Source organism: Hetaerina americana, unplaced genomic scaffold (assembly GCF_022747635.1).
Source record: "Hetaerina americana unplaced genomic scaffold, ioHetAmer1.1.p SCAF_3, whole genome shotgun sequence".
Lineage (NCBI taxonomy): Eukaryota > Metazoa > Arthropoda > Insecta > Odonata > Calopterygidae > Hetaerina > Hetaerina americana.
In genome coordinates, this window is record NW_027286874.1 from 29,914,979 (window position 1) to 29,932,346 (window position 17,368).

A 17,368-nucleotide genomic window follows, 5' to 3' on the forward strand; every position below is an offset into this window, starting at 1 on the left:
GTTCGAGTCCCAGTCAAGGCGAATGATTTTTACGCTCTGAAATTGTTGCATTGAAATGCACATTAGCGGATGACTCCGTTAAAAGTTACTGTTGCGGCATCTCCCGCAGTTTCTTTGGAATTTGTCAAAGGGAAAACACCATACGTGTTTAAAAGTTGGCTTTAACCTCCGTGGACAGTGGCGCCTCGCGCACGACTACGAATACATGTGACATTGTATGTACGGTATTTCGTCATAACATCTAGTTCCTTTAAAAGCCCCAAAATTTCAGAGTTTAAGAGGACGCCTCGGTAGCTTAAGTGGCTAAAGCACTCGACCGGATATTGAGGGATCTGGGTTCGAGCCCCAGTCAAGGCGAATGATTTTTACGCTCTGAAATTGTTGCATTGAAATGGTGACATCCCTTGTAATCCATACAGCTGAGGTAGGAGAATTCCCACATACTTTCTGCTTAAATGATGGAAGCATCTCAGTGCTTAGAATAAGGGAGGCTATGAGAAGCAGAAAAAGCATACCCCATTACATAAGTTTTTAACCTAATTTAATTCATGATTTACACTTTTAAAAATAATATTTCCTAATAATAACTTAAAACCATGCCTTTTGTTCATCAACAATAATAAAAATAGTGCCCACCCTTCCGAAGAAATACTTTCTACTCAGCTAGAAGGATTCTTTCAAAAAGTTTCATTTAAGCAACTGAAACATTAAAATGGCCTATTGAATTGGTGTTAAGAGTGCAGGAACCTCTTGCTTGACTTTTGATTTTAACATATTAGCATTAGATAAAAAATATATTTCGTAAGACTACCTGCTGATGAGAGGTTTCGGAAAGAAAGAAGGTCCTGCATCTATATACATTATACACTCAAATGCAGTCTTTGATCAATTCATTCCTGAAGTGGGCCTAACGTGTCAACTCACTCTTTGGTGGCAGAGAAACACTTCATTCCTGAGACTGCAACTTTTGGAGACATTTAAGTAACCTCATTTCTTCACAAAACTTAAAATTTGAAGAGAGAAAAATATCATTTAGGCCTAATAATTACCTTTAAACTACTAATTTCTTTTCAACAATGGTGAAATTTGCTTGAAAGAACCATTCAAGTGCATCCATGCTCACAACAAAATGTGCTAGGATGATGATCAGTGGCCAAGAGGAAGCAGAGATATAACCTCCCATCTAAATACAGTATTTGTAATTGCCAGGGATTTACCACAATCAATTATCTACCTGACCACAGTCATTAATGTGGAGTTAGCATTACTTAACTAACAGAAAAACCCTGTATTGGCAGCCATGTTTCTTAAGGCAAGGAGTTACCCATTGATAAAACAGACATAATTATTTAAAAAGTCGGTGAAAAGAAGTTTCATTGGAGTAATATATAGAAGAAGGCAAATGAATCAAAAATGCAGCAGTAATGTAGGTGCAGTAGGACATAACACTAATGCCAATTCTATCAACCAAAAATGTAAACTGATACTTGTTGAATGAAATATATATATACATATTATTTATGTTGCTGAAACTATTTCGCTCCTAATTTTTAGAAAGACTGATAATACAGCTTCCCTCAAACTTCCATTTAAATTACTTTATAGATCTTGAACTTGACTCCTAAAATACTAATTTACAATTGATTAACATTTCCAAGTTAATGAGGACAAAAATAGTCTCGATCAAAATGTAGTGGCAATGGATTGGAGGTAAGATGTCCAAGAAAAGATAAAACCAAAATGGCATTAAGTAGAGAATCTTTTGGCCCAAAGTAAGTTAAAATGGTTTAGAGGACAGTAGTGTGCTCTGAACTGCACTGTTTACCCGATCCATTAATGACTGATGGATGCAATTGTACAAAAAAGAAACAACAGATAATCTTAGAAAAATGAGAATGTTATAGAAATTGAGTCGCAACTGAACATAAAGTTATGAATAGATAGATATTTCATAATGTTGCAAATTAATGCATGCATAAATTTACCCTTATAAAGTGCTTCACAGGAGACAGACACCAAGAAGAATCAGTTCACAGCACAACACTTACACTAATTTCTTAATGTATTCCCAAATTACTGGATACTTGCTACATGCAAAAAATAGGTATGCATAAAAATATTACCCCAATGCCCTTGCCAACTTTCTGAGGGTTGAAGCCAGGATGTCCATGAGGAGAAGCTACGAAAGGACTTTGATTGGCAGATGAATCCTTCTGCAAAAAAAACATGGAAATAATTCAGTTATTTGTTTTTATTATTAATACACATGCAGAGATAATTGCCCCAGGAAATGCATGAATTCACTTTACATAATTTAGCATACTACCTTGAACAAAAAGTTCCCGGAATAACCACCGTGTGGCGCTCCCATCGTTCCGATTTGAGTTCTGTTTTTTTTGTTAAATTGGTACATCTGTTGTTGATATTCCCTTTAAATCTTAGTGTCATAACTTGACATTTGCAAAAGTTACGTAGCCAAGAGTACATCTATCTCTGTGTGTGTTGGCGATTTTTTACAATTTCAGAAATGGATTTAAATTTGCAACAACGAACTTGTATTAAATTTTGCGTAAAAAACGGATTTAGTGGCGCACGGACGTTGGAAATGTTGGAAAAGTGTTTCGGCAACGATTCTCTAAAAAAAACGGTCGTTTACCAGTGGCACGAGCGGTTCAGAAGTGGTCGTGAGTCAATTGAAGATGATGAACGCAGTGGCAGACCATCGACATCGAAAGTCGGTGAAAAAATTGATAAAGTAAAAGAAATGTTGGTCAATAACCGCAAATTAACCATCAGAGAAATAGCAGAGGACTTGAACATTGCCTATGGATCCGCCCAAGACATTGTGGTTAATGATTTGGGTTTCCGTCGTGTAGCAGCAAAGTTGGTGCCAAAAGACCTCAATTTCATGCAAAAAAGAGACCGTGTTGACGTCGCAAAAGACATGATTTGCGAGGCTGAATCCGATCCCACATTCATCAAAAGGATCATTACTGGAGACGAGACGTGGGTTTATGAGTACGACACGCAATCCAGACATCAGGCAAGTGAATGGCGTTCACCAAATGAGCCGAGACCAAAAAAACCACGTCGTTTTCAGTCAAAAAAGAAGGCAATGCTGACGGTTTTCATGGATTACAACGGTGTAGTGCATCATGAATTTTTGCCAGAAGGCCAGACAGTAAACAAAGAGTATTATTTGGGCGTTATGAGACGTTTGCGTGAAGCAATTCGCCGAAAGAGACCAGAAATGTGGGCAGAAAACTCGTGGATTTTGCACCATGATAACGCACCGTCGCACAGTGCTATCATTATTCGTAATTTTTTGACGAAAAATGCAACAAATACCATCCAACAGCCACCGAATTCACCTGATTTGGCTCCCTGTGACTTCTTTCTGTTCAATCGAGTTAAAAAACCATTACGGGGAACGCGTTTTAGCAGCCGAGAGGAAGTAATGGAAAAATCGCAGGAAGCACTGATGGACATACCGAAAACCGACCGTAACTTTTGCAAATGTCAAGTTATGACACTAAGATTTAAAGGGAATATCAACAACAGATGTACCAATTTAACAAAAAAACAGAACTCAAATCGGAACGATGGGAGCGCCACACGGTGGTTATTCCGGGAACTTTTTGATCAAGGTAGTATATGGGGTTAATCAAGCACAAAGAGCTTAGCAGTAGGGAAGGGATGTGGAGGGGGAGGGAGGAAGGGGTGGTATCATAAGTTTTCACCTGAAAGTCAGTGCCAGAGATGCAACAACTACCACTAGCGTTCTTCACACAACACACAAGAACAAAATTAAAACAGGAGGCAAAACGGTGGAGCTCAACCAAGGGTTTTATACTCAAAGAGTAGCATTCATACTGTGTAAGGACAAATAAATCGACAAAATATCTCAGCCAAAAAAAATCTTGTGGCTGATCTATATGCCATCAAATGCATGCATTGCATTGTGATTGTCTCCTCTACATCTGCAGATTAACCGCAAAATAAGTGAGTGTACTCCACGAATTAGCCATCATGGACAATTGATGGTCATACCAAGCCCATTCTTGGGTAAGATGTTCTGAAAGATCTATCAAATACTATATAACCTAAGTGGCACAATTTGGCGGATGGATCTTGGTGAAAACAGCAGTAAGTAGAAAAATGCTCATTTCACAACAGCTGTAATAACAATTACACAAGACTTACAAATCTTTGTTGTAATAAAATGAAATGGCCTGAAAGAGATTTCTGAAGCAATAAGTATGATGGAGTTCACACTGGTACAGATAAGGGAAATGAAGGAGAGGACACCATAACATGCCACATTACGAATGAAAAATTTCCTCCGATACGATGAAAGTTTATTTGCCAACAATCAAATCTGACAGTGAAAAAGTGGAGTATGTGTATGATGATTATGCTAGAATAAAAAATTTGAATTATAATCAGACACTGGAATGCGCAGGTCAGAGGAAGCTTATGATGTAAAACAATACAAAGATCTAGACTAGAGAAACAAAAATGATAAAGGTTTTTGGTGTTCTGTGAACAGAACACATTAAAGGCAGCAAAAATATTTTTTGAAATTCACTCATGTCGATGGTAAATGAGGAAGATGGCAGGAGATGTAAGAAGATATCAAATTGATATAACGGGGATTTAGACATTTAGAATTCAAATAAAGGAATGGAAATGCTACCAGGGGGTGAGATATCAACACGGACTATAATCTAGGTTTAATGAAATGCGATCTTTAAGTCAAACAGCCAAATAAAACAATAAATAACAATAACAGATAGAAATATTGAAAGAGAATGAACAAATGGCATTCTTATATGCAACAATTGAAGTAATGGAAAGACTTAGAATGCAGTATCAATTGAAGAAAGATGGCAAGATATGAAATCTTAATTCATGGGTGGTGAAAAAACTGTAAATTAAAGGAAAACTGTAAAAAATAAACCATATTTCACACACATCTGCACCTTGCAGAAGGTAAAAGCTAGCACAAAATAAAAGGGCTCGGGAAGGGAACAATGCTAAATGATTAAAAATTGCAATCAGCTGAAAGGCATTAAAAGCAACATGAATCTGTGTGAAGAAGAGCAACATAGGTTCAATCAAGGAAAATCTAAAGAAGCTAACAGAACAATGAAATCACTTTAATGGATGCAGAGCAAAGGTTAATGCCATTTCTGGTAGAAATAAGGATAGTCTGATGGATGATATAGACAAAAGAAACATTATAGAAAGAATATTTGGAGAATAGTTACGATGGAAAAGAAATGCACCTGGACTACAGGAAGAAGAGGATACTGATGATGAGAGGGAAGACAACATTCTCACATCTAAATTTGATACCTCAGTGAATAATTTAAGTGCAAAAGGGCACCTAAGTATTGACAAAATATTCTTGGTGCCAGTGATAAATTCTGGAAATAAACCTTTGATACAGCTACAAAACTTTGTATGATATTTGTATGAAAGGAGATATAGTGATGGACTTCATAAGAATTCAATTATTTCTATACAAAAAAAAAGGAAAGATGGAATTTGAAAATTTTAGGACAATTATTCTCATGACCCAGCCATCAAGAATTATAAGAATAATAATCTATTAAAGAATTAATCGTGGAAGTATACACTGGCCCTCATAAAATAATATCAATTGGGAAAAAGCAGGTTTATAGTTAGTTACACCTACTAAAATAAATTTAAAGGAAATTTGAAATGCTTACAAAGAATATCTTTATCAAAATTAGAAAAATGGATGCATACATTGATTTGTTAATGGTGAAGATCAATATATGGAATGTCTACTTCACTATCAAGGAATTTAAATATGTTAACATGTACCTGCACAGGTTGGACCAGAGGAACAAATTTTTTCTACTTACACTAGTTCCCGTTGACGATCCAGAGGAACCAGTTGACTTGAGCCGTTCTGTAAAAAATAAAAACAAATTTGAGGAAGCAACCTAAGATGAAAAGTCATACCCTGAAAATGTGGGTTATTACAAAAAAATATGCACCACACATAAAAAAGTGAAGCAACTATGATTGTGAATTGGTCATATTAGAATGACTGCGTATACCATTACAATGATAATTACACAGCAACATCATACAATGAAATTATTCGATCCTTCTTACAAATTCAATACAAGTCCAAAATATTTCAACAACTGCTCTCCTAAACTTTGTCTTCACAATGTCAGGCACCACTAAAACTAGACTGAGCTTGATGATGTACCAACTCTATACAAACAGGTGTCACACTTGAAATTATGCAATTAGTTCATAAACTGAGCTTCCTTAGGCCACATTCAGATATTTTTCCAATTTCCCATAAAAGGCTAGGAGTAAGAGTAACTATTCAGCAATTAATGTACTTCAACACACTTAAGTGAACTGCATCAGTGTAATGAGGAATACCAATTGATTATCATAGAATAAGTGCTTTTGAGATATCAAATTGATACCATTCATTTTACAATAGTTTACAGAAAGAGCATGTTTTAGCAAAAATGCTGACCAAACCGCCAATTTTACTTCAACCAATATGGCCAATGGACAGAACACAAGGCTTCACTTTACATGTAAAACTACCTTTTGGCACTGCAATTTATTTTTGGTGATTATACATACATCAATTTATATTATGACCTTCAACAGAGGTTCAATACATATTTTTTAAAATTAAAAAATGGTTACTTAAAACATGGCAAGTTAGAGAGATAACAGCCACAACTTAAAACAAATACAATTCAACTGATTATCATATTTACATTATGAATTCACCACATTTAAGAATATGTTTTGTCTCTACCGCTTAAACATACCATATAAATAAATAATTGACAGTTTCATAGTAAGGGTATGTATAATTAAAACTGAGTTATTATATGAATAAGGTAGTCTCATAGCTTTTAGTGAAGGAAAATTCTATAACAAACCACATGATTCTACTTCCTATATTGTAACTGTCCTACACCACCCTCCTCCATCACCCCTCCCAATATTCACAAGCAATCTGCTGCTGCATCTTTACATACTGAAACAAGGACGCATTATAATATGATATCTTCAAAGTGGCTGAAAAAAAATGACATGACTTTTTCCATAAATTTCAAGTAAACATATTCCAAGATATCTTCCAGACACCATTACAGGATTCGACGCAGATGCGAATACCATCATAAAAACACCTAAGTAGAGTGGATAATAAATTAAGAAGTCTCACACCATGACAACAAGTTGTATTGACATAACTATAAGACAATTTGGAAATAACCTAGGCTTTCAGATATTTTTATTTTCCGATTTCAGGCATGTTTTTGGGAAGTTACACTATTACCTCACTGTTGATAAAAACAAAAAAATCCAAGATGGTTTGAACTCTAAGACTGGAATTTGGAATCATTTTATTTTTTCAATAAAAAATCTGGGAAAACAAAGGCATGGCTATGTTGACAACATTCACTGTACTCATTAAAATAAGAAAGTATTATGTTACAGCCATATGGCTTGGGATATGTAGAACATCTAATTTATTTTGACTGTATAATGCTTAATACTGTCAGAGTAAACTCACAATTATTTTTCATGCAACTTTTGGTAGGTATATTAATCACCCTTTCAAGAAATCCTACTTTTGCTCTTGGTAAAATTGCAAATATTTAAGCAGATAATTACAGTTACAAATATATGAATCGTAAATTATCTTTTAAACCTTTAGATGGTAAGATTTATTCTAAAAATGCCTATAGTAGCCATTACTTATTGTTCAGCAAATAAAGGTGAAAGTTAACAAAAAGTAATAATTAGTCGGCTTAAATTAATAGGAATGTGCCATAAATCCACAAAACCATTTGCTGAGGAGAAAAGCTATTCACATGCCGAATGGCAGTTCTAATTCTTATTGGATTGTAACTTGTTATACCATGTATAAGAACAAATTCTTAAATCAGAATCAATTTTCACCCTCTATTTACTTACAGTTGCCTGCTTACATGATTTTTACTTCCCGAATAAAAAACCAATTTTTATCAAATGATTTTTTTAATATCTCATCCTTAAACCTAAACACACATTAGTATTTCAGGTTCAACCGACCTTATTAGGCAGTTGCAAACATCTTTAATAATCAGAATTCCCAATTTCTCAAGTAACATTTGCACATCACTATGCAGGACAAATAAAGTTTGGAACTGTGAGTATATGCCATTAATTGGATATCCAGCTCATTAGGCATTATTAAAACAAACAAGAACTGACACGAAAATACATTATGAAATACTTAAGTCATAATCGATAAGAAATGGTCACCCATCACCACCAATTCACCAATGTAACTATTATAGGTCAGCCAAGTGATTTTATAGGAAAACATGAACAAAAAGATTACTACTTCAATAAAAAATATGACCAACATAGGACTTCAGAATAAAATGCATTAAATGTAATTTTCTTCAAGCTCTTAGGCCCCTTGTACAGCTGGTGGGGAAAAAAAATGTATTGTTGAGGAGTTACTTTTCCAAGTAGTAGTAGTTTTGAGGGGGGGCGACCGACAGCTGAGGTCATTTGCGGGGGAATATCAACAACAGATGTACCAATTTAACAAAAAAAACAGAACTCAAATCGGAACGATGGGAGCGCCACACGGTGGTTATTCCGGGAACTTTTTGATCAAGGTAGTATTCTCCAATAACCAATTCAAAAGTTACGTAAACAGACAAGGATAAATCGTTTCCGTTAGAATCAGAAGGGATACTAATACAGATGATCAACATGATCACAAACAAATAGGAAGGTAGAACCAAACTGATTGGATCAAGAGAGACCAAACAAGGCCTCAAGAAACAATGCCAGGCTAACCCATGAGATAATTGATAGGAGGTTAAACAATATTTTACATAATATCTCATGAGATTACTACATACACCATTTTGAATCACTGTTAAGGGCCTAAATATGGAACAGAAACAACATCCTGTGGAAAGAAGTTCATAAATTGTTAATACCATTATATGTGGGGCAAGATGAACTACATTACTTTTGAAATCTTTTTTACATCAAAAGAGCCACATTCTGAAGCATTCAATGACATAGTCACCACAGGAGGTATCTTATTTCAACCACCAATAATCTGATTTGTTACAATGCTTGAGATTCGTAAAGCATACAGAGTGAATGGTGAGACAGGAACCACCGTTGTTTTAGACTAAATCACCTAGGTCAGATAGGTAACTTGACACACTGGCGACAATTATGTGAGTTTCGTCAATGGAGTTAAACAGCTGAATTTTAGGGGAGGGCATCAACAACGGGTGATAACTATCTGAATTTAGAAGTCTTCAATTTTGTAGCATCAAAAAAGCAGACAGAGACTAGATGTGAATTTTCAGGAGTAACAAGTCCACAAAATATCTTATAGGATCAACCAAGGAAAAAGAAAATGCATTGTGGGCCCATGAAGCAAGGCTAAGAGACGGCAATAATTTGAAAGACTGGCATTAGAAATAAGAAGTTGTCTATGAATTAAATGCACCTTGTCTATGTGCCCAGAGTCACTATGCAATTCCACTCATAACTCAAGAACTGCAAGAGCCACAGAAGTGGTTTTCACGAGTCGTTTCCTAATTTTGCATAGGTTTGGCCATTTCCCTTAAAATGCTGATAAAATACGAAGTTTTGATAGCACGAAAGAATATTCTTTCCATTTAAAACGCAATGAGATGATTAACACTGCAATATGCCATGAGAACAAACATGGAAATAGTTTGTCAAATGTTTCAATGTTCTCTTGCAAAGCTTGCTTTTGGTCAAACAATCATAATATCTATGGTATTGTCTTTCATCAGAAAGATTATAATTAGAAACATCTGAAAATGTTATGAATTCATAGTGAAAATTGGTATGACATATGTTCTGTGAAAACAGCTACAGCAACAATGAATAACTCATCATGAAACAAACAGATTTTGAAATACTTAATGCCTTTTATCTGTTTTGGGTTTAAAATGCATCTGTTGATTTACAACAAATTCTATGTTGATTTTAACTAGACCATTTATTTACTCAAGTTGGAACTGCGGATTTCCCAGCAAATTTGACTTCAGTTAGTTTAAGTATTACATTTTCGTTTTGCCAGTTCAGTTGTAAAATAGTTTGTTTTTCTTTCTTCTAAAATTTCAACAATTGATTTGTATAGTTTAGTTTTTTTCTGTTCAGCTTAATTTTACTCACCATAACTGTTTTTGACTTTCCACTGAGTTACTATTATACTATAATGGCACCAAGACAAAAAATGAGTTGACTGATAGAACAGATATTTATTGAAGAAAAAATTGAAACCTCAGCCTAGCCTTAATCAATGTTGAACTTAACGGAAAGATAAATAAGATTGGGTTTGACCCCAGAGGTATGGAGGAAACTAGGGAACAAAAGCTAGAAATAACACCGGCAGCTAAATAGTTATGGTGGGCCTTGAGCACCACCAGTTAAAGCCAGGAAACTTCAGAGGGTTCATAGAATGGAAAAGATAATGTGATCCAAAGAGGTCAAATCAATAAACTTTGAATTTATTGGTGTAAAGACATCAACAGGAGGCATTTGAGTCTACAGAATGTGCAATCAAGTAGATTGCACATTCTGTAGACTCAAACGTCTCAAACTCAAGGTTTGTTTTGGAACTTGATGACACCATTCTAAGTACATGTACAGAAAAAGATTTAACTTTGTTGAGCGTTAAGCATTACATATTTAGAAGATGATGATAGTTTGGAACCTTAATGGTGAAAAACTTGCCATACACAATAGGAATAACTTCCAATTGGTAATCCCAAAGAACCTCCAGAATTCTGGAGGTATTTCATGAGAGCCACTCAGGCTGTCATGTACACATTGGGGTGTTATTATGTACTGTAACCACAAGTGGAGGACTACAATCCTTTGTCAAATAGAGCCAAGAAAACTGCACAAAACATCCTGTACTACATCTGCATTCTTGGAGTACACCCCGGGGGTCAATGTGGCCAATTACCATTGATACCTACTCCAAGTGGGCTGAGGTTGTAACTATAGGATCAACTAACAGGTCCATTATGATTGAAAGGCCATGAGTGTGGCTCATAAATTATGGTATGCCAAATATCATTAGGGTATAGACAAAAATTTATCTAAGAGAAAGTCTAATTTTTTTGCTGCAGAAATGCTATCCACAATTTGAGATCAACTCCTTATTAACCCGAGACAAAAGGATCAGTAGAACAATTTATAAGTATATAATCAGGGTTTGGCGGGAATGATAGGGGATATAATATTCAACAATTTTGATGGCATAATGAAACATGAGAACCAAGAAATGCAGTAGATTTCCAGGAGAGTTATTTATTGGCAACCACATTCAAACACAATTGGACCTGATAAAGTCATATCTAAAGAAGAAAAGCCATTTAAACTGCGGAAACATCAAATCACAACCTTGGATTAAAAGAAAGACTGACAAGGAAAACAAGAGTATGACTTGAGAAAAAAATTTCAAAATGCTGAGCCCACAACTGTCATTTAAAGAAATGAAACACTATCATAGGTAGCTCAAGCTGAGGGGGAAATCAGTTGAAGAAACTTGATCAATTTTGAGTACTACTTGAATCCAATCGGGGGGATTAACAAGTGGAGGGTAGACTTCTGAGCCAAGAGTCAACCAATTCAAGGTAATCCCAATAGGAAACCCCAGATAACCCATGTTCACTGCCCCAGCCTTCTCCTACTGCATTGTTACAACCACAAGTAAAACTCTAAAGGAGGTTAAACTTAAATTAACAATTAAGACAATCAGAGGGATTAAAAAGGGCTTCAATAACATTTTATGATGAATACTCTCAAGTATTATTTAGGTAAAAGTTGCAATAACCATATAATAAATCTGACTTGTAAGGGAGAGGAAATGTAACACAGTTAATTGGTTGTTATGTTTTGGATATCCTGGGGACTTGATCAATATAAAACAGAGAGTTGGTGTACAAAAGATGTGTAAAAGGATATTTCTCAAATGTCAATTTTTTTTTAAAGCTGCATAATCAAGCATTTTTATTACTGAAATGAGCATCAATGATTTCTATGGAATAAAATGACAACCCAAGCTTGAAATGTTTCTCTATTTCATATAAAATGAACTTTAGACCCAACACACTATTTCATTCACAGGCATATTGTTAACATCTACTACACTTCACCTAGTTTTGTTAACATGCCTGTATTAAAATACAATACTGGATAAATTTGTTGATACAATACTTTCTGCTTTTATAGATCTCTCAATTCTTTCCTTCTTTTACACGAAGTAGTTTTAAAGACTATATGTACAATTATATAGACATAAATATTCACCACAATTTTTTTAATTTAAATGAACAAAGTGCTTTGTAACTTTTCAACACGAATATTCAATACACAGAAATTCCTGGTATCCTTGTTTGTTTGAAGTTAATTTATGTCCTCCAAATCAAAAACATATTTATTTTATAAAAGACATTCTCTAAACTAAACTGGACTATAGCAAGTTATTTAAATGAAGCAAAGCTGTAGGAAAAGTAATTTATCCAGCCACCAGAAACATGCTGTTATTTCATTAAGAGCATTGGCACATAAAAATACATGAGAATAACTATGTGGCAAGAATACATAAAATCAACTAATTGGAAAATGAGGAAAGCAGCAAAATTATATGAAAAGGCATTAAGCCAGCCATTTTCAATAGGGCAAAATACACTAGGAAGTCTAAATCAACTACTACTATAACCATAACATTAGGTATTCTATAACATTTAAGTTATCTAGCAATATATATCTAGTGATGAAACATTTGAAAAATGCACTGTTATAGCCAAGTGCACAGTAGGTCAACACAGGCAGGTCTTGAATCTTGATCATAAAATGAATTGGATGCTACACAACATCCATATAGTGGCAATTTCCAACCAAGTAAGCAATGTGCATGTATTTAGAGAGAAATACACATTGATGCTTCACATATTTAGGCTCATTAAGTTCCTTGGACTGTACATCAGAACATTATGAGAATGTTAGTGGACAAGCCAGGGCAAAATTGCATTTGGCCAATATTCAACATTAATGGAAGACAAAGATGGCATTCTACCATGCAAATAGGCATCATCCTTGGCATTTTGACAATGTACAGAAGGTACTTTCATGCCTAACTTAAAATGTCGCATCACTGTATAGTGTGTATCACAGCCGAAGGACATAAATGAGTGCATTGAGTGCACATGTTGTTTTTGTTTTCAATGCACACACAAAACATTAATTACATGGGTCACGAAAGATTAGACTCCTCAAATTAAAGGACCAGATTAAGTTCCAAACCCAATTTTGGCACTACTACATAGCTGTGACCTGGGCATTATGTTTGTGGTTTACATGCTAGAATATATCCCATTAATCTTTGACTTTGGGCATTGTCCACTCAGAGCTCCAGCAGACATTTGTTCCTAACATAAAATGGTTGTATAGCCTTGCTTTCCTTAACCTGAAGTACAGTCAAATCTTTCATCACTCTATACTTTGCTTAAACTTATATAGCCAAGATAAAAAGTCTACTAAAACTTACCTGAATGGAATCAACTTCAAAGTCACAATAAAGTTTCAATGACTAATAAATAGATGTTAAAGTTTCCATTTAAGCTTAATAGAATTAGCAATTGTAAATAATGGATTCTAAGTGCATTTATAGTTTCCACTGAAACTTTAATAAAAAAACATTGTCAGAAATAATCTGCAGAAAAAAAGGCATAAGGCACCATAAACAGTGTTTATAAATTTAATTTGTTTGATATAGATTCATGCTGTACAACACTTAAGCACTTAAAATACTGTAAAGTTAAATAATTGACAAGTGCTTCAATTACTAACTATGTTTGGTGTTAAATACACAATAAATACCTGTATAATGCAAATTAAAGAGACTGAAAATTAACACTCAATGTGAAATGTTAATACCATTATATGCATTGAGCAGAAATGCATGAATGATTATGAGTACCAATATCAGATATATGTAGTCTATGAAGCCATATAGAGAAGATGTGAAAGAATTTTAAGTAACTGACTGGTAATATTCTCATTACTTAGCACTGATACCAAAAGAAGAATGTTGCAAACATTGAACACAACCACATATTTCTTTCTAATACCTATATTTTATTACAAAGCTAAATTAACTGTCACTTAAATTATTAGAAAATGATCCTACTAACCCTTGACCATGAGATAGACCACTACCGTAATTTTTATATGTCACATCCAGTCATAACAAAGTGTGCTATTAAATTATTGCAGATATCTCTAATGAAAATAAGTCTTCAAGTCAGTGACCAATCTACAATAATGAGTTGACTAAAATTCATTGGTTACCAGACTGAAGAGCAATAGGAAACTTTTGCCTGCATATTATACATCAACTTTTAGAAGTATGAAAATCCAACAATTCTCTATCTGAAAAACCAATCAAAAATCAAGCTTACCTTTCAATATGTTGAATGAGAGTGGAGCACCAGCAGACAGCATATCTATATAAGAGACATAAAAAAGTTTCTCATAACAAAAAAATTGCTCTACGAAACAAATTAATATTGAGGAATAAATAATATGGTTAAGAGAAAATATAAGCCCTAATAAAAGCTCAAATAAAGACCAGATCCAAGGTGTTTTCAGTATTAAGAGGCATTTAAGGATGTATAGTATATTATTTCTGTTAAAATTCATTTTACACCATTTAAATTAGTTCACATTAATATGATACAATCTGATATCAATTTTATCTTGCAGCGATGGTGTAAATACAGCATACATGAGCTTGAAAACCTCTCATTGAATGATGCACCTTAGTCTAGCAGCTACGGCAATTTACTTGAATAGGGTTAACCATAAAAAACTTTCAAAATGCTCTTTTAAGCATTAAGTCCAGATTTTTTTGGGCGAAGCAAGCCAGATATTTTTTGCTGAAGTACAGACAAAGCAAGTTTATAAAAAATGTAACATAAATCAAAAACCATACACAAAGCAAAGGAATAATCATAAAGCTTAGATAATCACTTACAATTAGACACATGCAATCATTTTAGCCATGCATTATCAGCTTAGTAGAAATATCATTAAATGAAGCAATATAAGCCTACACATGAAAGAAATTGGCTCTAATGCAATAAGCATACATGTACATCATTACAGCCTAGCCTGTTGAGGTTGTTCCAAGCGATGTATCATATCACATTTATCCTGGAAGTGAGCTTTATGCAACCATTGAGATTTTCAGGCTTATAATTGCCAATCTCACGAATAAAGTCGAATACAATCCACTTTCTTTCAAATATCTTGGGGACAGATGGATAAGAAAGCTCTCTAATATTGAATGTACAGAATCTTATTTTGAATAAGTAGGCCTGTATCACTAAAAAATTAATCATTCACAGATATCTGATGATTAAATGAGCTAGTTATTAACTGCATCTCCAAATTTCACTTGGGACCTATGAGTCTCACCAGGTAAGATGGGAGAGGCCTAAATAAGAAGCAAAGGGCTATGAATGATATACTACCTTGATCAAAAAGTTCCCGGAATAACCACCGTGTGCCGCTCCCATCGTTCCGATTTGAGTTCTGTTTTTTTTTGTTAAATTGGTACATCTGTTGTTGATATTCCCTTTAAATCTTAGTGTCATAACTTGACATTTGCAAAAGTTACGGTCGGTTTTCGGTATGTCCATCAGTGCTTCCTGCGATTTTTCTATTACTTCCTCTCGGCTGCTAAAACGCGTTCCCCGTAATGGTTTTTTAACTCGATTGAACAGAAAGAAGTCACAGGGAGCCAAATCAGGTGAATTCGGTGGCTGTTGGATGGTATTTGTTGCATTTTTCGTCAAAAAATTACGAATAATGATAGCACTGTGCGACGGTGCGTTATCATGGTGCAAAATCCACGAGTTTTCTGCCCACATTTCTGGTCTCTTTCGGCGAATTGCTTCACGCAAACGTCTCATAACGCCCAAATAATACTCTTTGTTTACTGTCTGGCCTTCTGGCAAAAATTCATGATGCACTACACCGTTGTAATCCATGAAAACCGTCAGCATTGCCTTCTTTTTTGACTGAAAACGACGTGGTTTTTTTGGTCTCGGCTCATTTGGTGAACGCCATTCACTTGCCTGATGTCTGGATTGCGTGTCGTACTCATAAACCCACGTCTCGTCTCCAGTAATGATCCTTTTGATGAATGTGGGATCGGATTCAGCCTCGCAAATCATGTCTTTTGCGACGTCAACACGGTCTCTTTTTTGCATGAAATTGAGGTCTTTTGGCACCAACTTTGCTGCTACACGACGGAAACCCAAATCATTAACCACAATGTCTTGGGCGGATCCATAGGCAATGTTCAAGTCCTCTGCTATTTCTCTGATGGTTAATTTGCGGTTATTGACCAACATTTCTTTTACTTTATCAATTTTTTCACCGACTTTCGATGTCGATGGTCTGCCACTGCGTTCATCATCTTCGATTGACTCACGACCACTTCTGAACCGCTCGTGCCACTGGTAAACGACCGTTTTTTTTAGAGAATCGTTGCCGAAACACTTTTCCAACATTTCCAACGTCCGTGCGCCACTAAATCCGTTTTTTACGCAAAATTTAATACAAGTTCGTTGTTGCAAATTTAAATCCATTTCTGCAATTGTAAAAAATCGCCAACACACACAGAGATAGATGTACTCTTGGCTACGTAACTTTTGCAAATGTCAAGTTATGACACTAAGATTTAAAGGGAATATCAACAACAGATGTACCAATTTAACAAAAAAAACAGAACTCAAATTGGAACGATGGGAGCGCCACACGGTGGTTATTCCGGGAACATTTTGATCAAGGTAGTATATAGGATGTAACAGGTTAAAAAACCAGAAAACTTGTGGAGACTACAGAACTAAGAAATCACTTCAAACAGCATTCACAAAATGCAATGCCAAACAGCAGTTAAAGAGTGAATTTCCCAAAGAAAATGAAGAATAAAAGGGGCACACAGAAAAATCTTGCAATACAAAAAACTATAAAACAATGGATAAAAATGCTCCAAGAATGAAGCTGAAAATGTCTACCCATGATTGAGGTCGAGATACCTACACATATGAACAAGGTTCCTCGACTTTAAGGAAATTGACTCGCAACATACATGCCAATAAAGAAGTTCGTATTGCTTCAAAGCAAAACGAACTTCACTCCATGCTGAAGAAGAGCAGATAAATGCAAAAATTTAAGAACAATTACTGGTGACTTCAATTAATTCACTCAGTACACA

The 17,368-nt window shown here is 34.9% G+C and overlaps 1 protein-coding gene across 5 annotated transcripts in view; it reads right to left on the reverse strand.

Annotated features, from left to right (window-relative positions):
* Nucleotides 1-17,368, reverse strand: part of LOC139690367 (uncharacterized) — a 38,102-nt gene that overhangs the window by 14,848 nt on the left and 5,886 nt on the right. For 4 of the 5 annotated variants that reach the window (XM_071587788.1, XM_071587786.1, XM_071587785.1 and 1 more), the window contains exons 3-5: nucleotides 14,544-14,588; nucleotides 5,895-5,941; nucleotides 2,124-2,213 (exon numbers count right to left, since the gene is read on the reverse strand). In XM_071587788.1, the coding sequence (XP_071443889.1) occupies nucleotides 2,124-2,213; nucleotides 5,895-5,941; nucleotides 14,544-14,588 (182 nt within the window). The remainder of the gene's footprint in view (nucleotides 1-2,123; nucleotides 2,214-5,894; nucleotides 5,942-14,543; nucleotides 14,589-17,368) is intronic. The other variant, XM_071587789.1, reaches the window with a different exon arrangement.